The sequence below is a fragment of the Dunckerocampus dactyliophorus genome, chromosome 5, assembly GCF_027744805.1.
Source record: "Dunckerocampus dactyliophorus isolate RoL2022-P2 chromosome 5, RoL_Ddac_1.1, whole genome shotgun sequence".
NCBI classification, from domain to species: Eukaryota; Metazoa; Chordata; class Actinopteri; order Syngnathiformes; family Syngnathidae; genus Dunckerocampus; species Dunckerocampus dactyliophorus.
In genome coordinates, this window is record NC_072823.1 from 28661067 (window position 1) to 28685382 (window position 24316).

The 24316-nt window shown below is 39.4% G+C and overlaps 1 protein-coding gene across 7 annotated transcripts; it reads left to right on the top strand.

The window, feature by feature from the left end:
* Positions 1 to 1221: 1221 nt before the first annotated feature.
* LOC129181832 (overexpressed in colon carcinoma 1 protein homolog) lies at positions 1222 to 24316 on the top strand. Of its 7 annotated transcripts, none has more exons than XM_054777492.1 (6): positions 1222 to 1364; positions 9221 to 9245; positions 16303 to 16338; positions 16496 to 16575; positions 16851 to 16883; positions 18994 to 24315. In XM_054777492.1, exons 1-5 carry the CDS (start codon positions 1322 to 1324, stop codon positions 16853 to 16855), a joined length of 189 nt encoding a protein of 62 aa, XP_054633467.1. In that variant the 5' UTR covers positions 1222 to 1321; the 3' UTR covers positions 16856 to 16883; positions 18994 to 24315. The 7 variants fall into 7 exon arrangements, 3 of the variants coding, with proteins under 3 accessions (XP_054633467.1, XP_054633465.1, XP_054633466.1); XR_008570506.1 differs by having other exon boundaries at positions 1240 to 1364; positions 16308 to 16338; XR_008570508.1 differs by lacking the exon at positions 1222 to 1364 and adding an exon at positions 4984 to 5436 and having other exon boundaries at positions 16308 to 16338; positions 18994 to 24316.

Sequence of the window (24316 nt, forward strand, 5' to 3'; positions counted from 1 at the left end):
TTTTTAAACTTTTGACTAACTTTTTTTACAACCTAATTTTCCAAAAATTCCAGCTTTATTTGGAGTCTGGTTTGAGTCTCATGATATTACAAATTTACAAAAGTATTTTTTTTCTTTAATAATGCAACTTTATGCTACTAAAATGACGTTATTTTTCCTCATAATATTACAAGTTTATTGTCGTCAAATTGTGACTTTTTTCTCATTTAGAATACGACTTTATTCTCGTAATATTCGTAATATCTTCCACTTCCACTGTTTTTCGTAATTTTCCAACTATTTAGACTTTCTTCTTGTACATTTTCTTTCTTCCCGTAATATTTAGACTTTATTCCCATAATGTTATAACTTTTCCCCAACCTAGTTTTCCAAAAATGACAACTTCATTTTGTTTTGTTTCTCATATACTTTTCAAAAGTAGCGTATTTTTGTATAATATTTCAACTCAATGCTACTAAAATGACTTTATTCTTCATAACATTTCTCCTAAAATTGCCACTTTTTTTTATCTAGTTAGAATACAACTTTTGTCTCTTAATATTTAGACTTTATTCTCGTAAAGTTTCCTTTTCTGCTGTTGTTGGTTTTTGTAATCTTCCAACTATTTCAACTTTCTTCTTGCAAATGTTCTATTGGCGCTGATAATTGGAGCAACTTTATTCTCCTAACAGTTTAACTTTTTCCCCAACCTAATTAAAAAAAAAATTACAACTTTTTTTGTTTTTTTTGTGTCTTATAATATGACACCTTTCCAAAAATGTCTTTTGTTTTAATTGTATTGCTTTTGTTTATGATTTGTATTAGTTTACAACTTATTTCTCATAATATTTTGACTTTATTCACATAACATTACTCCTGATTTTTCCATTTGTGCATTTTTTTTCTAGTTTTCTTGTTAAATAATATCTTTATAATGTGCCGCGGGCCAATAAAAAACAAAAATGGCTCTCCACCGCCATTGCGGTCTCGGTCTGTCCAGTAGATGTTTGTTTATCTTCAAAGCTCAACGTGCTGTAAATGATTGTACAACATAATAATACAAAGAAGCCTCCCCATTGGTTAGGTCTCGCCACACCCCACCCCCACCTCCCTGGTTTCCAGGGCAACCATGTCAGGGTGTAGGGAAATCATGTGAAGCATCTTCCTCTCTCTCGTCCGTCCCCCCCGCCCCACCCCGTGTGCATATAAAAGCCCCTCTCTATGTGCTCCCCGCCTCACTCTCAGCGTAACCTTGCCTCTCCTCCTCCTGATGCGTTGCTCATCATCTTCCTTCTCCTCGTCCGGCGTCTGACGTCGGGACTGTGGCTGCGTGGATGCAAAAATGGGTTGTGGGAATTCGTCAGCCGCCAGCACCTCAGGAGGGGGTGAGTGTTTTTTAGGAATATGAGTGTATCCGCACCAAGCTGGAAGGTGATTAGAATGTAAATGAAGTGTGTTGTGAAGGGTTATCAGCGTGTGTGTGTGTGTGTGTGTGTGTCTTTGATGAATGAACACACATTATCTTTATCAGCGCTTCTCAACTGGTATTGCTGCCGCTTTCACCCCTTAATGGCAAGCGGCAACCCACGCTTGTCGTCACTACGCACACGCCGATGTATTTCAAGAATGTGTTTCTTCATTTCTTAATCATTTTGATGACCAGTTCACAGCTGATACCAAAACCCGAAGTCAGTAGCTCCCAAAAATTTGAAACATTTACAAAAAGTCCAGTATCTCTCAAAACAAAAACTTTCCCTTCAGCCTTTAATTGGTCTCATTTTTTGAACTGAACTCCTGAAATCAAATGCATTTTGCACGGTATTCTAATGACTGAGCGAGTAAGAACGACTCACAATTGCAAATCGGTTCTGATCGTTCTTTTAAAAGAGTTGTTCGAAAGACTTGTTCCGTCACATCGCTAGGCAAAGACCCACGACCCACTGGAAACGGGTCCGCGACTGACCCGTGACCGTAAACCAGAACATTTGGGCCGGCAAGGAGACACTGAAACAATACTTTGAAGTTTACTCAATTGCATTGAAAGTATACCTGCTATGTATGGATAGAAAATTGTTATACAGTCTTCCCTCGCTCTATCGTGGTTCACCTTTCGCGGATTTTCTTTAGTGCTTCTTTATTTTTTATCACAGCCTATGAACGCTGTTACAGGCCGAGCCTGGCCCTTTAAGAAGAATTGCATTGTGGGAAGTTGAGTGTCTATCTCGTCCCTCTCTCGTCTGTCTGCACCGCCCATTGTTTTCTGCGTCCTGATTGGCTGTAGACCATTGTCAATCACCCTTCGTGCAGCCCTGCCATGTCTCCCGTGTCATCGCTAGCTTGCTTGCTAGCTTGCTAGCTTATAAATGAATCTTCAGTTTGTCTGCAGCAATATGTTTTAAAAAAGGATACAAAAACGCTACAGTACAGCGGAATGGCACCAGGACGAAAAGGCACGGTCACATGAGTGAAATTCGCGTGAGTGACTTCAGAATTTCTTCTGTTGATCATTAAGGTTGATCATTAAAATTCAAACGAAGGTTTGAACTTTTTTGAGAGTGTTTAAACAAGAGAAATGTAAGAAAATGTTATTGCCTGTCTGAGAAAAGTGTATAAAGTGTATGGTGAGGGGTTTTACAGCCTTAAAACATATACAATCATTGTAAAAAAATCGACTTTAGGATTTCACTTATTGCGGGCCATTTTGGGAACCTATCCCCCACGATAAACGAGGGAACACTGTATTACAAAAACTATCTATAAACAAAGATACAAATTTGGATCTCCTTCTCAGAAGCCGACATGCTTTATTATGCCTAAATGAATGTCTTTGATACGTGTTAATGACAGCCATAATGTCTCTTTTGTTTTAGAAAAAGCAAAAATAATGAAAAAGAAAATAATGGCTACCTTTTGAAATACAAATACACAAAAAATAACTACAAAATATAAAGCTATATTAGCAAATCCAGCTTGATGGTCCAGTGAAAAACCAAGACATTTTCATCTCTCTAAACAAATTCAGGACATCCTGGGAAAAGTGGACGCTTGGTCACCCCAGCTATCACAGGTTATATCGGATAAAGGCAAGCACCCATGTTTGAAGCTGACTGACAGATACAAGTAGTTGCTCCGGGCTTGATTTTAAGATGCGTTGTGAAGCCTGATTTTCTTTTTTCTCTTTCTTTTTCAAGCCGTCCTCTGTGAAATGCAGAATTTGCTTGTAGTTCGAATGGACTCAATTCAAGTGCACTATAAAGGCCCTGTCACACCTTGACGATTTAGCCAGCTTACGCCAACGTATGAAAAAATTGGCCAATGCTCAGCGTGCTCTTAACTTAAACAAAACTTACCCACAACTTATTGGACGTACGCCAGCGTATTGGCCAATTTTTTTCATACGTTGGCGTAAGCTGGCTAAATCATCAAGGTGTGACAGCCGTTGGGCGTTGGGCATAAGTTGTGAACACCGGCAACACGCTACGCATTCGTTGGTATAAGTTGTCTATAAGTTATAGAAACGTTCTATATAAGTTACTAATACGTCATGTTTACGTCGACCTCGTTATGAATACGCTATGTATACGCCAAAAATTGGAAAAAAAAAGTCGGCAGTTCAACGTATGCCATCAAAATGATCACGTCAGGCATGCGCTGCCAAAATCGTCAAGGTGTGACAGGGCCCTAAGGAGAAAAGTATGAAGACAATCGATTAATTAACCAATTAGGGGTGGGTCTAGACCACTTAGCAAGAAAACTGCATGCGTCCAGCTTTGTGCTAACAGTTTGGATGGGCTCTGTTGGAGGTTTCTTCCTGACAAGATGCTTTTCCCTTGTATTTGTCAGTGAAATGCGAGCATGTTTCTGACTTGCTCCATGCGGGAAGTTCCTCCAGATAGCATTGTTGTAATTTGGCACTGTACCGTCGTCCCTCGCCACATCACACCTTATCACGGTTTTACAAAATATATTAATCGCTCTTTTGTGGTTGACCACAGCCTATTATTACCCTGCACGTTTAAGCAAATTTTTACATATTTTGGGCCTAAATTTCGCATTTTCAAGCACAAAGATGGCTAGAGGAACTAAAATACACACAAAAAAAGAAAGAAACAACAACAAGGAACTGTCCCAATGTATTAGTATGAAATTCACTTTTTGCGCTTTCTGTGCCCTTTTTGCTCTCGTTTTTTCCAAAATATTTTAACTTTCTTAAATGATCTTAAAACATTTTCTTTTCGTAAATTATGACTTTATTCCCCAAATATTTTGACTTTATTTCCACATTATGATGTTCCCCCAACCTTTTACAACTTAGACACACACACACACACGTACATACACACAGTCAAACTTGTCTATAGCGGCCACTAGAGGGAGTCTGCAAAAGTGGCCGCTATAGACAGGTGGCCTCTATAGACAGGTTGGCGTCCAGTTTGAATGTTGACCAGTAGAGGGAAAAAAAAAATAATAATGTTGACCAGTAGAGGGCACTGCGGATAAAAGTTGTACGGCACTACTAGGCTTGTTATTATCATGGTTCATGATTTTAATTCATCCTGAACATGCATATGAGTCAAACAGTAGCACATCACATAGTACAATTCACAATTTTGCATGTCCAAAAAGGAGTAGGAAGAAGCAAAGCTTATTTAATCCTACCCCTCATCAGTTTCACATCAGTTGCAATACATTTATTCACCTCTTGTTCTTCCAAGTGTACTTTGTAGGTCTACATGACAATGTAGTGCAATCATAGCCAAGGTTTTTACTTACTAAAAGGAAGCTAGAGGCTTAATAATAACTGATAGAATATATCCACGACCCACAGAACAAAGCTGTGCTAGTAATGTCTTACGCTTGTTTTTAATATTTTACTTTTTATACGGCAGTGTGTCATTACAGCTTTAGTTCATCAGGAAGTGACGGGAAGTGACGGTGGGCGTCCCGAGCAGGAGAGCTAGTGTCAGCGCTAGCTGTGAGTTTCGAGAGAGTCTGGAAGTGTGTTTATGTTGGCGTGGATGTAAAGTCCTGCAGTGTTCTCCGCTGTTAATAAAGCCATTAAAGTGCATCGGCGACGTGAGTCTCTCCTTCCCCACAACAAGCGGCATTACGGTATTGACCAGTGCACACCAGGAAATAAACGGTGTCATTTCTTACAGGCATTGGCTGGACAGCTATGTAGTGGGGCTTGTTTAACCTTTGCCTTGTGGGCAAGCAGGAAGGAGAGACGATGCTGAGAGATGTGTGTGTGTTCTGAGCTGCTGTCTGGTGGCCGCGTTCAATAAATAAAGTTGGCAGAAGCAACAGGAGAAGTTTCCTTCTTTGCTTCGGAGCTGAATAACACTGACAAGTTAACAGACTAGTAGCGAACGGAAAAGAAGACTGCTTTTTTTTTGTGTCGAATACAGAAGATGAGGACTTTGATGGATTTGTGGATGAGGATTGATGAAAAATAACGTGAGTACATTCTAAAATACTTCAATTAAGTACAACAGAACTCAGTTTTGCTCCCGCTGCCGCATGCATGCTTTGTTTTTTTTTTTGTTTTTTTTACTGTAGCATCGCTGGGAGCACGTCCTGTTCCCAGCCTAATTTGCGGTAATGTTTTGTTGTAAATGCTCTTAAAGTTACATGTTTGACCAGGAAATAGCAAGCTCCAAAGAAGATGGCTTTTTTATGTGGAACAACTGACAGTTTGTGTGGATCTTATGAATGATTGTGACTGAGCTAGGACTCAGTAATTAAAGTCTACACATGACGGCTTCATTGATTGACAAACAAAACTTTTTCGTGCATGAAGCTTCTACTTGAGTTGGTAATTTGGCCGCTATATGCGGTCAGATATTGACCAAGGGAGACAAAATGGGTGGCCGCTGGCTGCGTTGGACAGGTGACTGCTATACACAGGGTCTATAACATGTAAATTTGCTGTGGGGGATTTTGCAGTGGCTGCTATAGACAGGTGGCCGTTCTATAAAGATGGCCGCTAAGACAGGTTTGACTGTATATATATATATATACCCTAAAGAGGAGAAACGGTATAGAAAATGGATGGATGGATGGAATATTTCAACTTTCTGCTACTAAAATGTTCTGTTATTTCTGACTTTTTCTGGTTAGAGGACTTTTTACTCGTAATATTTTATTAATAAAAAAAAAATTTTGCATTCTATTTTATTCTTGTCAAATTACTGCAGAATTTTTTGCTATTTTCTTGTTAAATGATATTTTTAGAATGTGCGGTGGGCCAATGACAAAACAGCCGCAGGCCGCACTTCGGACGCCCCTGAAGTATAAACAAGGAATCAAACTTCACGGAAATTCACTTATCACGGTCGGGTCTGGAACCAATTTCATCCCAGTAATTGGGTGAATGAACCAAAAAATGATTGGAAAAAAAACTTGAAGAAAAGAAAATTGAAAGCTGTTTCATGCCTCAGGACTTTGAAACAGCCATTCCCATCTGCATCAGCCAGCTGCAGGGAACGTACCCCCATCTGGAGTGGTCAAGGGAGCTTACACTGTCCACCAAGCATTGATCTAAAACAGTGTTGGGGTCTACTCGGGGTTAGAAATGGGCATTTATCCAGGAGTGGAAGTGTAATTCTGTTGAGTTAGGGTAATTGAATCAATGGTAATTTGATGGGAGCATAGCGGGCGGTGACGAGGTCAGTGCGTTGTATTGTTATGCGTTGTCTTTTGCACGTGTAACTTCCTAAAAGTCCTCCTCACCACTCACAACATTTTGCCGCCTTAGCTCTTTAAGGCCTAAGACACTTTGTGAATATCTTTTATCTTAGCATGTAAAAATTCTAAGAAAAATCTTAGAAACCCATGAATTCTAAGATTTTTCAAAGAAAAACGTCACTAAGAGCGACTTTTAGCCTTGTGATGCTTGTGAATATGGGCCCAGATCTTTATTGTTTCCATACCATTTTTCATCTATTTATTCCTCTACTTCAGAGGTGTCCAAAGTGCGGACCGGAGTCATTTGCGGCCCGTGGATGTTTCTTTATTGGCCCGCGGCACATTCTGAAAATGTAATTTAACTGCAACAGCAAAAATTAAAAAATCAGCAGTAATTTTACAAGAATAAAGTCAAAATTAACAGAATATATTAAATATTTTCAGAAAAAAATAATGCCATTTTAATGGCATAAAGTTGAAAGATATAAAAGATATAATATCTATGCATCCACCCGTCAATTTTCTAGGCCGCTTATCCTAATACAGTATATAATATATTGTATATTTTATAATAATATATAAATTAGATATTTACATGTAATTAATTAATAATAATTTTGAGTTAATATTGTTAGTAAAATCAACCTATTATGGGGATAAAAGTCAAAATATTATGAGAATAAAGTCCAAATTCTGAGAACAAATTTGAAATAATTGGAAAATTTTAAAAACAACAGCAGAAATGGAAAAAAACCCCACTGTAATTTTACAAGAATTAATTCAAAGTATTAAGAGACAAAAGTTGTGTTCTAGCAAGAAAAAAGTCAAAATTTTTTTAGCCACTGATGCATTTCCAATTGCATTATTAATGTAAGCTACACCCTTACTTTGTTGACACAATTAGACGAGATGTGGCAAACAGCACTCTTATTTTGAAGGCGGGAAGTGTGTTCTGTGTGTGTTTTTTGTGTGGGTGCAAGAATAAACGTGCCTCTTGTCTTTTTTCACTCAGAACTTGCATGTTGTCAGCGGGCATTGTAAAACGCTTGCTCACGTTAAAGCGGTGAAGATACACGCATCAGCTTGAGTCGTACACACACAGCCACACTAGCATGCGCTGCTAAACTAAGCTAACCCCGCTGGCTTCCATTCAAGCTCCACAAGAGGAGTTTTCAGGTGTTTCAGGTCGCCGTTTCGCCATTCGGGAAGGGGCGGGTTAGTGTTTGTGATGTGATTCCGCCAAGATTGTGCAGTCTGCAGGGGAAATACTTCCCCACACCAACGTTCCTTCTCCTCATGATGACAGCCTTGCATTCACATGATGTCAATCTCTGCGAGATTCCACGTTTAACAGTAAATTCCGTTTTTATTGGCCAATTCCGCGATTCTGTCCCCAATTCCATTAACACGGAAATCATAGGGCCCTAATAGACGCTGACCACGCATGATACTTCACTTCCTCCATACATTGTCAGGACAGGTTCTGTGGTTTCCAGATCCGAGTTGTTTCCAGATCCCCCACGCCCCCCTCAATTTCAAGCTGAAATTTTTTACTCCTGTATTTTTTGCCGAACTCAAGTGACCCGCTTCAACACACATAGTACGGCTCATCCTCACTCTTATTTACGCAGATACGATCCCTCGGGTATGAATGAGCTTTTGTTTGCCGATGAATGGGCCCCTGTGTCATGTCAGCAGACTTCTCAAGCATGTTTTTTGACGCAAAGAAGGAAATGACACAGTTTTCCCACTAATGCAGAGTCTCCAGTCTAATATGCTGAGATGCTTTTGTTGTGGGGTATTTTTCCAATGATAACATATTGCATATGTATTGTAGCCTTGCTGCTATAACAATACATAAGGTAGCGACAATGGTGCTGTCCTGTATGACCGATAACCACCCTTATCCAATACACTGCGGAAGAACTGGCACTACGTTGCACTCTCTCTCTCTCTCTGAGTTGAAGCCAACATCAGGAGATTTACTCCAAGGTCAACAAGGTCCGTGCCTCCTCAGAACATCCTTAAATCACCTCCAGGCGAGGCTTCCGGTGACATTTAAGCGCTGGGTCATTGTTTTTTCAACTCTTAGACCCCGTTACGTTTCATGTTGTCTCGGGTTTGCGGTGGTCGCTTTTTCACTTGGGAAACTGCAAAAACCACGATGCATTAAATACACATACAGTACCATAATGCCACATGCTAACAAACAACACCCATGGAGGAGAGGCTCTCAGGTATTTACTTCTCCAGCATTAGGCTGCTGGCCACGGTAAGGAGGCACATTTTCTGTATCCGTGTTCTGAAATGTTGCAGTGATGCACCGATGACGACTCTCGGCAGGAGGCTACAGGTGGTTGGTTTGTTGTGCCAGGATTTATGAATATAAAGCCAATTATTCGATGATGCTGGAGTGCAAAAGCACCATGTACTGTATATGAATCCATCAAAGAGGTAGTGGGCGGGACTGGTTGAATTGCAATGTTAACAGTAAACTGACAATGAAGATTAATGGTCTCTTTTTCTTCTACTTCTTCTTCTTCTACACTTTCAGGGCCAGCCGAAGCCTCCAAAGATGTGTAAGTACATCAATCCTCCTGTCACCCCAAGTACCACCTGCATGCTTTTGCAAGTATCGTACCACCGTTTTTGCTCACCCCGCTTGCCATTGTTGTTTAGCTTGAAATACGTGGCTTGTACCCACAGATGATTGGTTTGTAGCTTCTGGGGATGTCTTAATATTAATATTTCAGTAAAGAACATTTAAATTGAATTTCAGCTAATTATTAGTTTAGAAAATGTTATTTATACAATTATTTCTAATGTACTGTATATGTCTCTATGATATTTTATTTGAATCTTTATATATAGATAAAAATATTATATTATATATATAATATATTATATTATATATTATAATATATATATATATATATATATATATATATATATATATATATATATATATACTGTACATATATACAGTATATATATTTTAATATATATTATATATGTATTATATATTATATTTTATATATATATTATCATTTGAGAGCTTCTGTACATACAAATAGGGCACAGATGATTTTAACCGCCACCAAGTGGCCATGTGGAGCGGTTCAAATTGTTTATTAGGGGTCAGTGCTGACTAGCACTGTTTTTTTTTACAGTATGTCTCATGGTGAAATGCAGTATTTGTCACAAAAACAAGCAAAAATCAACCTTATAACCAATGATTTTAACTGCCACGTAGAGAGGTTCGAAATCGTAAAAGATACTTCTTATTACGGGGCAGTGCAGTCGTAGCTTAACGCTACTTACTAATATTGGGCCTCATTCACGAACATCTTCTTAAGAGTCTTCTTAAGAAGTGTACTTAAAAAGGCGCGGGTTGGAAACTGCGCCACATTCACGACATGTTCTTAAGTAGGGATAATCGTTCGCACCGCTGTTCTTAGGTTGATGAATGCCAACGGGGATGCACGTGCATGTGAGCCCTAATTTGCATAGGTCACCGCCTATTATTTCCTATATAAGGTCAAAAATGTGCCAACTGCGCGGGAGGGATCTGGAGGAAACGGGAGGTGGGCCATCAATCAGAAACCAAACCATTTCGGAAACTCTAGAAAATATTTACACAATCATGATGGAAAAATAAAGTCAAAATACATAGTTTGTGTGTGACAATGTATTTTTTCTGTGGTTACATTTGATTAGACGCTGCCTAATTAATACAGCAGCCCCGTGCTCTGGCTCAAGACGTGGCTGGGGGCGCATGTCGTTATCTGGGGGTGCTACGTGCGCAATAGACACACCACGTTTCATTGCGATGTTATTCCGATGATCCTGCACACCTGCAAGAACAGAGAGGGAAGCCTGAAGCCTGAAGCGGGAAATCAAATATTAATTATAAATTAATTATAATTAATATATAATCAAATAAATCTAATGGTCCCTTTACATTCTCTCTCTGCGCAGCGCACGTCCAGCCAGCTACTTTTTTTTTTTGATGAATTGGGATTTGAATATATATTTATCCATGGAGTATATTTTAGTTGTTTTGATGATAAATAATTGTTGGGATATTTTATTTGCACTACATTTTTTGGGATCAAGTTGCAAAATCCATCATGAGGGCGATTGCGCATTGAAAGTGCAAGCTTTGCTTGTGCGTAAGAGTCCTCCTGAGCGTTCGTGGAATTTGTTCTTAGATCTAAGAACTGTGAGTTAAGAACACGTTTCGTGAATGCCAAAAATTTCGTAAGAAGGCTTTAAGAACACATTTGTGCGTAAGAATGTTTCGTGAATGAGGCCCAATGTCTTTTACAGTATGTCTCATGGCAAAATGCGCAGTATTTGTCACAAACAAGCAAAAATCAACCTTCAAACAGGCGATTTTAACCACAAGCTGGCGACGTGTATAGGTTCAAAATGATAGCGATACTTTTTATGATAGGGCAGCCTACCTCTACTTACTAGTATTTAAAGCATGTCTCATGGTGAAGTGCAGTATTTGTCATAAAAACAAGCAAAAATGAACCTTATAACAAATGATTTTAACCACCGTGTGGCCACGTGGAGAGGTTCACAAGCTAATATTGTCTTTTACGGGATGTCTCATGGTGAAATGCAGTATTTGTCACGAAACAAGTAAAAATCAACTTTCTAACAGATGATTTTAACCACCAGTTGGCGACGTGGAGCGGTTCAAAATGATAGCGATACTTCTTATGATGGGGCAGCCGACCTCTACTTACTGGGGGGGGGATTGGTTCGTACATTATAGTGATCTAATTTATCTTATTTATTATGTATTGTGTAAAGTCATGAATAACATCAAATTAAAAGCACAACATGAATGCTGACCCACCATCCACCAGTTCAAGTTCCAGCCAAGTGTTTCCAGAGAGATGATTACATGGCTGTTTGACGTGTGTGGTAAAAGGCAGTGTGCTAGCATGAATTAACTTGAGACAAATGTGCACATTAGCACTCAATAAGTCATCAAAACTTACCTTTATGCATTCCCACATTGTATCAGCAAACCAAATGACCAAATATGAGGTGAAAGAAAAATGGTAAAAATACAGGAGTAGTCTATCTGTGCGGCATGAGATCAAGTTAGCACACGCACAATGGACATGCGTCAAGTGAGACCGATGTAACAGAGAGAATCCGGCCACTTTTCAAAATAAAACATTAAAAAAAATGAAATAATGCAAATTATTTTTTCTTTCTGTGTGGCCAGGTACTGCGCCGTGGCCCGGGGGTTGGGGACCACGGTTTTACAGTATGTCTCATGGTGAAATGCAGTATTTGCCACAGAAACAAGCAAAAGTCAACCTTAAAGATTGTTACATTTGAGCCAACGCTTTCATGTGTGGAAAAACATCTGCCCTGACTCATATATGCATTTCTAATCGTTACCCTATCACATGCTCCGCTTGATGAAATGCATCAAATGGCCGATGGAAATAAACGCATGGATTTGTGACCATGAAAGATGTTTTTTTTCCCCCTCATATTTAGCGTATCTTACAAAGAGGGCAGCCTGTCCTTTGCTTTTAATAGGCAACGTTTATCAAAGCCAAGGGAGGGGCTGCATGTTTCCTGGAATCATTTTAGCGTGCACATACTGTATATGCGTGTTTACGTGTGTGTGTGCTCCTTGATAACCATCAGAGCGGTGCAGGACTCATGAGAGCTGACTGCAGTCTGTTAAGACTGTACTACACAGCAAAATATCACCAAATACACACACACACACATACACACACACACACGGATTATATGAAACACACTATTAAGGGGACTAGTACCTCCCCAAAGTGTATTATTGTTGTCATTAAAAGTGGCACGTTTGGAAGGGGATTAAATGGTAGGCAGGCCCATGAGACAGTAAGTTACTGCTTAGTCCAGGGGTGTCCAAAGTGTAACCCGGGAGCCATTTGCAGCCCGCAGCTCCTTTTTTGTGCCCTCAAGCCTGCTTTTCATTCAGCTTTTCAGTTAATAATGTGAGAACACTAAAAAGAAATGCATTCTGAAATGCAAAATGTGAGTTGTGGACACCAGCATGTTGTTCATGTTCTGGTAAAACTGTAACGGTGCTGTGAGGCGCCGGTCTGGAGTCCCAAAATGCAGAGGCTGAGGCAGGTGTGAGTACACAGAATTTATTCTGCTTAATTAAACTATAACAAAAGGCGATGGTGACAAACAGGTTCACCATGAAAAATAGAACACAAAATAATGCCGGTTGAAGGCAGAGTCTGCTGAGCGCTCGTAAGAAACTTGAAACAGTACATAGAGCTAAGGAACACATGCAGCTGGAGCGTGGTGTAGCGAAGGAATAATGCGGCGTTCCCCAGCTGTCAGTAGTCAGCCTAAGTAGTGGCGTAGGCACTCAAGTTCAGGTGCGTTCAGCAGCTCCGCCTCCAACCAGAACATAGGATATGGACAGAAACACAAAAGGCACGGGAGACAGGGGCAACAAACAAGAGCCTGTGGAACGTGACAAAAACAAGCATTTTCGAAATAAGCTATAAAAATAAGTGTTACAAAAATGAGTAGCTCTTGGCCATTTTCATTTTGTAAAAGTAGCTCAAACAAGAAAAAACGTTGGTGACCCAAGCCCTAGGGCATATTCAAGTACTATTGCAAGTTGCAAAACGAAAAAGCTTAACTGTTGAATGTTACGGCGTTGCGTGTTATGACGTTTAAAGAATAAAGGAATACTTTGGCGGAGTAATACCTCGTCGCACTGAGGAAGGACGTCACTTTATTTGGTTTGGATTCACTTTTTAACTTTAACTTCCATTATGTCTCCCAAGTGTGATGCAGACTCTTCTTCTGCAACAAAGAAAGGGAAAGTGAAAAATGAAGCAAAATTAGACGCCGTAAAAACACTTCCAAACCACTTAAACGCCACGACCACCACGAAGGATAAAGATGGCGTCTTTGAACATGGGAAAGGGTCTGCATGAAATCTGTATGAAATGGACACTGAAACCTAAGCAGCGTAGTTCTCTCATTAATGTGCCTGTCTCTCCCTCCCTTGCAACGCCCCTTCCACAGGGATAAAAGTAAGGAGTATGACTGTTTCATTAAATTCTTGCATTTGATCTTTTTATGACTGTACTTTACAGTATATGTCCTGTATGTGTTCTGTGTATGGTGTGAGTGACGTCAGAGTTTATTTCGTTAACATTTCGGTGTAAGATCCGACTTACGCTAAAGCTCGACTTACATCACAATTGTAGGAATGGAACCGGTTCTCTCTTCTTAAATATAATGAACTTCTTTGCATATTTGGACCTACAGTACATTGGGTTGGGTTTATGTATATAATAAATATAGTGGCCCCTGCATTTTCTCTATTTTTTTTATGTGGTCCCTCGGTCTATATCCTGCATTTATGTAAACATTATTTACTCCTGTATTTTTTAAATTTATCTCTAATCTCTTTATTGATTGAGATTTATTTCATTTTCTATGTATGTATTATTTGAACTATATTTGGAATATGTTCTTTTATTATCATTATTTTTGATATTATTACTTTGTATTTTTTATGACTGATATTATATTATTATCTTATGTATCTATTAGTTATTTTTTTCATTTTTTAACACGTCTTTTTTCCTTTCCTTTCGCCACTGCATAAGCTATCGGTCTATTGTCACAATCCTCTATTCCTTTTTACACCCTACTAGAAAGTGGTAACATTTAAAACACAGGAAGTGAACAAATAGGGACGCTCCCATCAGGGTTTTATACCAGCGATTCTGATACCGATCATCCAGGACTGAAAATGGCCGATACAGATAGCGATCACATTAATTATACATTTATAAATTCATTTATGTTGAGTGCTATTCGGCCAGGGGTGCCATAAAAAGGGGAAAAGTCGGGACAATTCCAAAGTCCCTTGACTGCCGAGAGGCCCAAAAATAAGTAATTACTAATAAAATTAGTAATTCATGAATAAAGGGGGAGCGGGGAACCTGATATATCATATCATATACTATATCATATGAACAAAAGGAACCACAAAAACATATTTTATTTACTTTATGAAGATAACATATCACTCTGAAACTTCCAGAGGATGGGATGCCTTCTTTAAGGAGACTTTGGTGTCTTCCACTGCTGAGAAAGGCTTCTCTTCTCGTCCGATGAATTCAATTATTTTTCGGGTTATTAGCTTAGCCACACACATATGGGCGAGTGTCAGCCACATGGCTGCGTTGGCTGCCTCGATCGTGAGCCTCCAAAGCTCACCGTACTCCGTCAAGTGTTGTTCTTCAAATGCCATTAGCATGCTAGCCCCACCACAAACTTTTGGCATGTTGACGATTGTTTTTGTTTTGAAAGAAAGTGGGAGGACGTCACTGCCAAAGACAAGACGTTAGTTACTGTAGGTCAAGACACTACACTGCACAAAAGGGTCGCTGCGAGCTGCAATAGTGCTTGCCACAGGTGGTCGGCATTGCCGGAGTTTTATCGGCATTTGCCGATCAGGAATTTTTAAACGAAAATCGGCCACTACTGATCGGTGGCCGATCAATCTAAGTATCCCTACTGTCAGTAAGTTGGGAATTTTAAATCGAAAGGGTAGGGTTAAATAAGCTCCTTTCGGACATGTTGAATTGTGCAACAGTAGTATTGGGATGTTTAAGTTGTTACGAATGTCTGAAACAAATAAAACCATGAGCACGAGTTCAAACAAATAAATACATAACCACTTAAAGGAAAACTGCACTTTTTGAGGGAATTTTGCCCATCGTCCACAATCCTTATGTGAGACATGAACACACGTCTTTTTCTTTTCTATTTGTTCTGAAGATATAAAAACAGCTGAAAAGACACAGCTATGAATGCACGTAATGGGACTTACCTGTTCTACCTATAAAGGCTTCTGAAAAATGCTTTAAAAACCACCAAAAACGCTACATTTACATAATGTGACCTGCATATTAACCAAGCGACAGCAACATTGTTATTATTATTATTATTATTATTATTATTATTATCGTTAAAATTGTTACACCAAAGAACTATGTTACTGGTGTTGTGACACCACGCCACACCGGCTAGCAACTGGCACACACACGTTCATAGCACCATGCTCACAACGCGCAAGGCCAATACTGAAAGGCAACGCTACATATTGGAGCTGCCGCTACTGCTGCTGTGGCTTTGTTTTTGAGTTTGGAAAAGTTAGCGCTCCTTTCTATTTTGCGATGTGAAATCAATGCACCCAGGATGGAAGTTCCAGTAATACTTAAAGTGACCAAAACACAGAAAAATACTGTAAGTATTACATGTTATCATGAATGCGCCTGTTACTACATGCGCACAGCATGGATATAAACCATAAAACCTTGTTGGAGGTTTTCTGAGGTGTTTTATTAGGCGGAATATCTTTTTAGCTGTTTTTGTATCTTGAGAACACACAGAAAAGAGAGACCCATGTGTTTTCTTGTCTCACATAAGGATTGTGCATGGTTGGGCAAAATAAAAAAAAGTGTGATTTTCTTTTCAATGGCAGCATGAAGCCTAATTGTTAGGAATGCATCACAGCTACTGAGTGCACTAGAAAAAGGCTTGCAGCTGACAAAAGCTTCTTCTCTCAATCAGGACAGAAGATCCCTTGGCAGACGATGAGAAAAGAAGGTACCTTTTAAGACTTGACGCTCAATTAAACGTAGCCTCGTCCAGTGGCAGATGGTTATAATTGTGAATAGATAACACCTTTTATCCTGATGCTTCTAGTTGTCTCAGCACACCCCCATGGTGTCCTTATTTTTACACTCACTTCCTGTCCACGCAGGAACTATGGCGGCGTGTACGTGGGTCTCCCTGCAGACCTGACCACGGTGGCTGCCAGTCAATCCAAGCCCACCAGAAAAGGTACAACAACATAAACCTGCTGCTCTTAACAGAGAAGTTGTTGTGCAAAGCAAACAACAAAGAAGTTAAGCTAAGCCACATTTGGCCTGAAGTATGTTTGTTTCTTAATATAGTCCAATAACATGTGGCTAGTCACAACTGTAAGGATAAACAAAGAGTGCCACATATGCACACCCTTGTGTTCAATAAGGTCAATGATTGCTTTGTGTATATCCTACAATAACAACATTATATTTAACACAATAATATTGCGTCATTTCTTTATTCTCTTACAGACTAGCAGTCCGTGACGTCGACAATATCACAAGGTATCGGAGCAGCACTTAAGTCAAAAACGACAAAGAACAAAAAGTCCCTGAGAGAAAAGACTGCAGCAATCTTGTGTCAAAAGAAATAGTTCATGTTTTCAGTAACACACAGTAGATAGGGGCTGTCCAAACGTTTTCCACTGAGGGCTGCGTACTGAAAAATGATGCAAGGATGCAAGGGACACTTATAAGTATATTACATATTTTGTAATACAGTGGTGTGAAAAAGTGTTTGACCCGTTCCTGATTTCTTTTTTTGTTGTTGTTGTTTGTCACACGTAAATGTTTCAGATCATCAAACAATTTTAAATATTAGTCAATGACAACACAACTGAACACAAAATGCAGTTTTTAAATGGAAGTTTTTATTATTTAGGGAGAAAAAAACCAATAGTGACCAATAGTGACCCCGAGAGCGCAGTGACGACTCATTCCAGAGGTCACAAAAGACCCCACAACAACATCCAAAGAATTGCAGGCATCACTTGCCTCAGTTAAGGTCAGTGTTCATGACTCCACCATAAGAAAGGCACTGGGAAAAAACTGTGTGCTTGGCAAAGTTCCAAGACCAAAACCACTGCTGAACAAAAAAATTAATTTTCATCTCAATTTTGCCAGAAAAATCGGGATGATCCCCAAGACCTTTGGGAAAATACTCAGACAAAAGTTGAACTTTTTTACTTCAGGCGTAAAAGTAATGCCGCATGTCAGAAAAAGAACATCATACCAACAGTAAAATGTGGTGGTGGTAGTGTGACGGCCTGGGGCTGTTTTGCTGCTTCAGGACCTGGAAGACTTGCTGTGATAAATGGAACCAAAACATCCTGAAGGAGAATGTCCGGCCATCTGTTGGTGACCTCAAACTGTGAAAGAAACTTGGGTTCTGCAGCAGGACAATGATCCAAAACACACCAGCAAGTCCACCTCTGAATGGCTGAAGAAAAACAAAATGAAGACTTTGGAGTGTCCTAGTCAAAGTCCTGACCTGAATCCTATTGAGATGCTGTGGTATGACCTTAAAAAGGCGCTTCATGCTGGAAAACCCTCCATTGTGGCTGAATGACAACAATTCTGCAAAGATGAGTGGACCAAAATTCCTCCACAGCGTGTAAAAGACTCATTGCAAGTTATCACAAACTCTTGATTGCAGTTGTTGCTGCTAAAGGTGGCCAACCAGTTATTATCTTTAGGGGGCAATCACTTTTTCACACAGGACCATGTAGCCTTGGATTTTTTTTCTCCCTTAATATAAAAAGTTTCATTTAAAAACTGCATTTAGTGTTCAGTTGTGTTGTCATTGACTAATATGTAAATTTGTTTGATGATATGAAACATTAAGTGTGACAAACATGCAAAAAAATAAGAAATCAGGAAGGGGGCAAACACTTTTTCACACCATTGTATGCTAATAATTTATATACTGTATATTTTTAGAAAACAATGCATCTCATCTTTATGATACAGGTGAAAAAGTGTATTATTAGTATCAACTGCTCCCCATTTTTGCTCTTGCTTAATATAAATTTTCCTTTCTTCATCAATAATCTTCATAATTGTTCTTATCGTAATATTATGACTTTTAAAAAGATAAACACATTTTTCTTTAATCTTTCAAATCTATGCTGTTAAAATGACATTGATTTTCCTCATAATATTATGAGTCTATTGTCGTAAACCTGAGACTTTTTTTCCGTAAGAATATCACTTTTTTTTTCTCCTAAAATGTTTACTTTATTTTAGTAAAATTACATCTTTTTTCCATTTCAGATATATTCGGATAAATATTTTAAAAATATTTTGACTTAACTTTTTTCACTTTTTTTTGCTGGGTTTTTTGCTGTTTTTCTTTTTTTTTTCTTTGGGTTGCAAAGGGACATTTTTTGTCGGGCACTTGATTCATTTGAGTGGCGTACTTGATTCGCGCGAGAGCGCATGTGCAGAAACTCGCACATGTGCAACAAATTGTGAATCCAGCACTCGACTTTCTCTCACTCAAATCGGGTACTTGATTCAGTCAAGACTTGTGAGTTTTGAACGACTCATTTCATGACTCGCACATCTCCAGCTGTCATAGTTTGAAGTCTGAACTTGTCACTCACTGTCTTGACAGGCGTCGCGCGTATTCACCTTGAGGACGCCCCCTATGGACTCCACCTGGGATGCACGCTGACTCAAGTGGTCTCTGAAGACTCCTGAACTCATGGAAGACGTAGTGACTCTGAGTGGAGCTCTTCGGACGTCATCCATAATCACCTTTCACCATGCAAAAAAAAAAAAGACAAGGGGCCTCTAGGGGAATACATGACAGCAGCAGGCAGTGCCGTGTTGTGTCGTGACGGCCTTTTTGGCTCACCGGTAACAGTGCTGAAACGTCGCCTTTGTCAAGGCGAGGGACGCCGCTAATGTACTTTGTCTGGTCACAAGCCATCAGTGTTTGTTCTTACTGTGAGTCAGACCTCGCAGCGACTCTGGAGGTCCTTCGCGACATTGAGAACACCTGCACACTCCAATATTATTTTATTTCACTATTAAACTGTTGCTATATTTATTATAATTATACATTATATATATCTATATATCTAAAACAATTATAACATCCTTTCGTTTCATGTTTTCAAAACTATATTCTTTTCTGATTGGCTGGGAGAAATCACATGGTTCCACTGCCTTGTAGCGTTAGTTAGATAGTAGGAATATGCAAAAAAAGACAGTTTTCCACAAAATATGGATAAAAATGTGGCCAATTTTCCCTTTTTTGCCATTAGAATCACAATTGAATCTTTCCTGCGCCCTAAAATGGGTAGCGTGCTGTCTGTGTTAGCTAGTTTGCTAACAACCGCACAGACAGACCTACAGTAAATACAGGTGGTCCTTGGTTTATGATGTTTGGTAGTCACAAACGCGCTCCCATTATTTAACTAAAGCTTAATTTTGGTGCTAAAACACAACACTCGCTGTAGAAATAGAGGCGTGGCTTGCAACAACGGAGAAGGAAGAGGGCGGAATAAAAATAATAACAAAACAACAGAAGAATTGGAAAAATAGCTGGAATTGTATGAGAACAGAAGAAAAATGACGTCATTTTAGTAGCATTGAGCTGAAATATTAAAGAAAGAATTAAAGAAATATTAACTAATAAATAAATAATGATAAATAAAATACTTCTTACCATTAATGCGACTTCTGGTGCTGTATGGTTTTGCACCGTACTCCGTATTTTTCTTTCTTTTTGCCATCTTCTTTGTCAAAAGGGTTGGCTCTGCAGAATTAGCTTGCTGACCATTTGATTAAAGAAGGGAAGTTTGCTTTATGACTTCTCAATAACCCGGGCATTATCCAGTAATAGTCAAGTTTTGGTGTCTGACACGGAAAATATCGGAAGGACAGTTGGCTTTGGCTCTGGACACCCACATGGCGCTACAAAATGGATGGATGGATTAAAATGCATAAGAAAATGTTATGTTTTGAACGTGTGATTTCTGTTATGATTTGCTTAAAAATGTCAGCGGAAAAATAAATATATAAATAAATAAAAATAAACAAATTTGCATGTCTGAGAGCCAGATGCAGTCATCGAAAGAGCCACATCTGGCTCCCGAGCCATAGGTTTCCTACCCCTGTCTTACGTCATTCTCTACAAACCAGGAAGTAGCCTGCTATTCACATTTTATGTGAATAATGTGCAACCAACACTTCAGGTTGAATTAACAGGAGGTAACCTTTTCTGCTCTCATTTTCAATATTCAATACATTTTCAGTAGAAGTACAGTAAGTGTAATAAGAGCTGACGTTAGCTTGCGCTGCTGCTGTAGCGGGAACGAGAGATGCCTGGACAGTCAGTGTTGTGTGAAATCCCATGACGCCTGAGATTTGATGTGTTGCTGTGGTATGTTCAGCGAGCGATTTATTTAGAACATCTCCCTCTTTGAAAAAGCCAAAGTTTTTACACACACTGGACCGAAATGCTGGCTTAATTATTTGTCGCTCCCCGGCTTGTCGTCTGCCGTCCGCCATGCTATGTTTTGTTCAAATCAAATCAAATGAAAGTTTATTTGTATAGCACCTTACAACATCCCAATGGTGTCCAAGGTGCTTCACAAGAGTAAAAACAAGTTATAGCAAATAAGAACAGGGTAAGATCGAATAAGATATAATAAAAACAACTACAGTAAAACAAAATAAAAATACAGGCACAGAATCAATCTAAAATACATATAATCATCATGTGTCAAAAGCCAGTCTGAATAAATTAGTTTCCGAATGAGATTTAAAAAGGGATAACTCTGTAATAGACCGTAGAGCAGGTGGAAGGGAGTTCCAAAGTGTGGGAGCAAACGCGCAAAATTGCGATCCTCCCGTTTTTTGTACTTCATGTCCGGGACTTCTAATGTTGTGTGTTGAGAACAGCGCAGGGCCCTGGAGTGGTGACGGGCCGTTAAAAGCTCAGCCGAGTATGCTGGAGCAAGGCCATTAATGGCCTTGAACACAAATAAAAGGACTTTAAAATGGATAGTGAAATGTGTGCCCCAGGGTTCCAAGGATGGAACCCTGGGGCACGCCAGAGGAGAGGGGAGCAGTTGTAGAGGAAAAGTCATTGATCATTACTAATGTAATAGTCCCGTTGGTGAGATATGACATGAACCATTTAAGCATAGACCCACGTAGGCCAACACAGGCGGGAGATGATGACTGAGTGGTCCACAGTATCAAAAGCACTAGCACAACAGAGTTTTTAGCATCAAGGACTGTGAGGATGTACTTTCAATAATGCGGATTCTGTGCTGTGACGGGTTCTAAAGCCCGATTGAAATTTGTTAACAATATTATGGATAGACAAACATGACTGGAGTTGTGAGAGGACAAGTTTCTCCATGACCTTGGACAGAAAGGGCAGATGTGAGATTGGACGGAAGTTGGACAGACTTGATGGGTCTAGATTCGGTTATTTAAGAAGTGGTCTAACTACAGCTTGCTTAAGGGCAGTGGGGACAATACCCAGCCTGAAACAGCTGTTCATAAAAAGAACAAGGCTGGGACCAACGGTATCTATAACCTCCTTCATTATGCTTGCAGAGATAACGTCTAGAGGGCAGTTGGTGGGGTTTAACTGTTGGACTGATATTTTAAGAAGAGAAGTGGAGATTGGCTCAAAGTTCTCAAAAGTTTGTTTTACAGGGGAGTCAGGCGGCCAGCGGTTGAGACCTTGAGTTGTTGTCTGCTGGTGCATGGCGATGACATCACAGACAGGCAAACTGATCCAATGCTTTATTTCTTAGTATTGATGCAATCGATTGATTTCCTTGCTACCTCGATATATGTCATCTGGAATGGCAACTTGCGGAACACAGATAGATGTAGTCGGATCATAGGAATATAAATGGATACATCGATGTAGTAGATGAATCGTTACACCCCTAGAAACTACACATTGCAAGATTGATGCCTGGTCCAAGCTGCTGAACCATCAGGAAGGATAAACATGGTATCTTTGAACATGTAAAAGGATCTGCTCCTATGAAATGGACAGTGATAACTCAGCAGTGTAGTGGCCGCCTTACTGAGACTTCCTTCTTCCAATAAGCCTGTCTCCCTCCCTTGCAACGCCCTTCCGGTGTGCAAAACCAAAGTAAGGAATTGTTCTTGTTTTTTATAATGGTTTTATTTCATTCTTGTATTTGATCTTTTTATTACTGTATTTTATGTGTCCTTCATGTGTACAGCGTGTCTGACTTGGGAGTTCATTTCGGTATAAGTTCCCACTTACTCTAAAACTCGACTGACGTCACAATCATCTAGGAATGGAACTCACACATAACCCGAGAACCGCCTGTACTCACTTTGTGGCGCTTGAGTCACAACAGAACAATTTCCCCCGTCCCTAAATGAAAAAATTATACAGTCTTTTCATTTGACGTCATCCTACATGGACCAGGAAATGGTCTGCTAGCAAACAATGAAACGAGAAGTAGTCAGGTATCTAGTCAACGACAAACATAAACACTAGAATAATTTATTCCCCCTCATCTGTGTCACAATGGAACCGTTACGCTCCGACCAAAACCCACAAATGTTACGCTTTACGTAATTTTCCATGAACTAGGAAGTGGCTTGCTAACACACCTTGGCAGAGGTCTGTACTCTACTGAGTGTCATTCTTGTGTTTTTTTTTTTTGTACCTGATTTCGACTGCTGTCTCTCCTTGTTTCATCTTCCTCATGGCCTTTCACTGGAAGACAGCTCCTGCTGTCCACGATGAATGTCACCGCCTTTGGCGCCTACGCACAAGGGAACAGCAGAATGTGGATGCGAGTCACAGTCTGGCATCTTTTTTTTTTTACTGGTGTTTATTTTTATGCTTCATTTACATACCACAATAGTCTCAGAGCGTTGTCATATATTTCATTCAATTAAGTTTTTTTCATTATTATTATTTTAAAGTTATGTTTGTCCTGCTTGTTCTCACAAAAAGAATGGCAGATTTTGTAAAAAAAAAAAAGAAAAAAAGGTTTGCATTAAACCAAGTAAAAAACTGATATATTTTCTTGGGTTATGAATTATGAATATGCTATCTACAAACTCTATCTGTTGGTAATGGTATAGTTTAATCAAACTGGCTCACTCCAAGGGCAAAAACCAGAGAAGCAACTCAGCAATGCTGTTAATGTGACGTAGTGAGGAGTGCAATGGGCCATACCTCGGAGAGACCAAGCAACCCTAATATAAACGCATTTACAACATGGGGGTGCAGTTTCTTACCCCAGGTCAGTAGTTCATTCACATCGCAAAAAGAAAAGACATTCATTTGACGTAAAAAAAGAACAAATCAAATTGAACGAAAACCCAGGCACCACTGTACCAGGTTACCAACATTCTAATATCAAAAGAAAAGGATAAAAATGAGTAATGCAGTAATCCCTCGTTTGTTGCGGTTAATTGGTTTCAGACCCGACGTGATAAGTGAATTTCCACAAAGGAGTTTTCCTTTTTTATAAGTGGAATATTTTTGGAATATAGAAAACCTGTTTAAGATCTTCTAAATACGGTTTTTAACATTATTGGTGCCCTCTAGGCATGAAATAACACCACTATAGTCAACTTTACAATCCTATTACCCAATATAGTAGTACTAATAAGATAAAAATAAGACATAAATAAGACACACATGTTAGCATTGGATGAGTTCCTTGTCGTTGTTCCTTTTTCACTTCCTGTTCCGTACAGTACTTTCTGCAGTGGCTATTGTCTCATCAATGTAACATTGCTGACACCAAGTGACCAGTGTAGAATCCTACATATCATCACATCTTTTAATGTGTAATACATGTAATATTCAACAGCAAAACAGAATTAATATATTTCTGAAAAGCCATGATGGAGTGAAGCTGCAAAATTTGAAGCACAATGTGGTCAGGGATTCAACTAGTAGTATGACG

Bases quoted from the DNA above. Each gene is read 5' to 3' on its own strand.
- LOC129181832 (XM_054777490.1), top strand. From the start codon at position 1,322: ATGGGTTGTGGGAATTCGTCAGCCGCCAGCACCTCAGGAGGGG. The intron at 1,365-9,220 runs GTGAGTGTTTTT...CTACACTTTCAG, and splicing joins CGCCAGCACCTCAGGAGGGG to GGCCAGCCGAAGCCTCCAAA. The intron at 16,339-16,495 runs GTACCTTTTAAG...CTGTCCACGCAG, and splicing joins GCAGACGATGAGAAAAGAAG to GAACTATGGCGGCGTGTACG.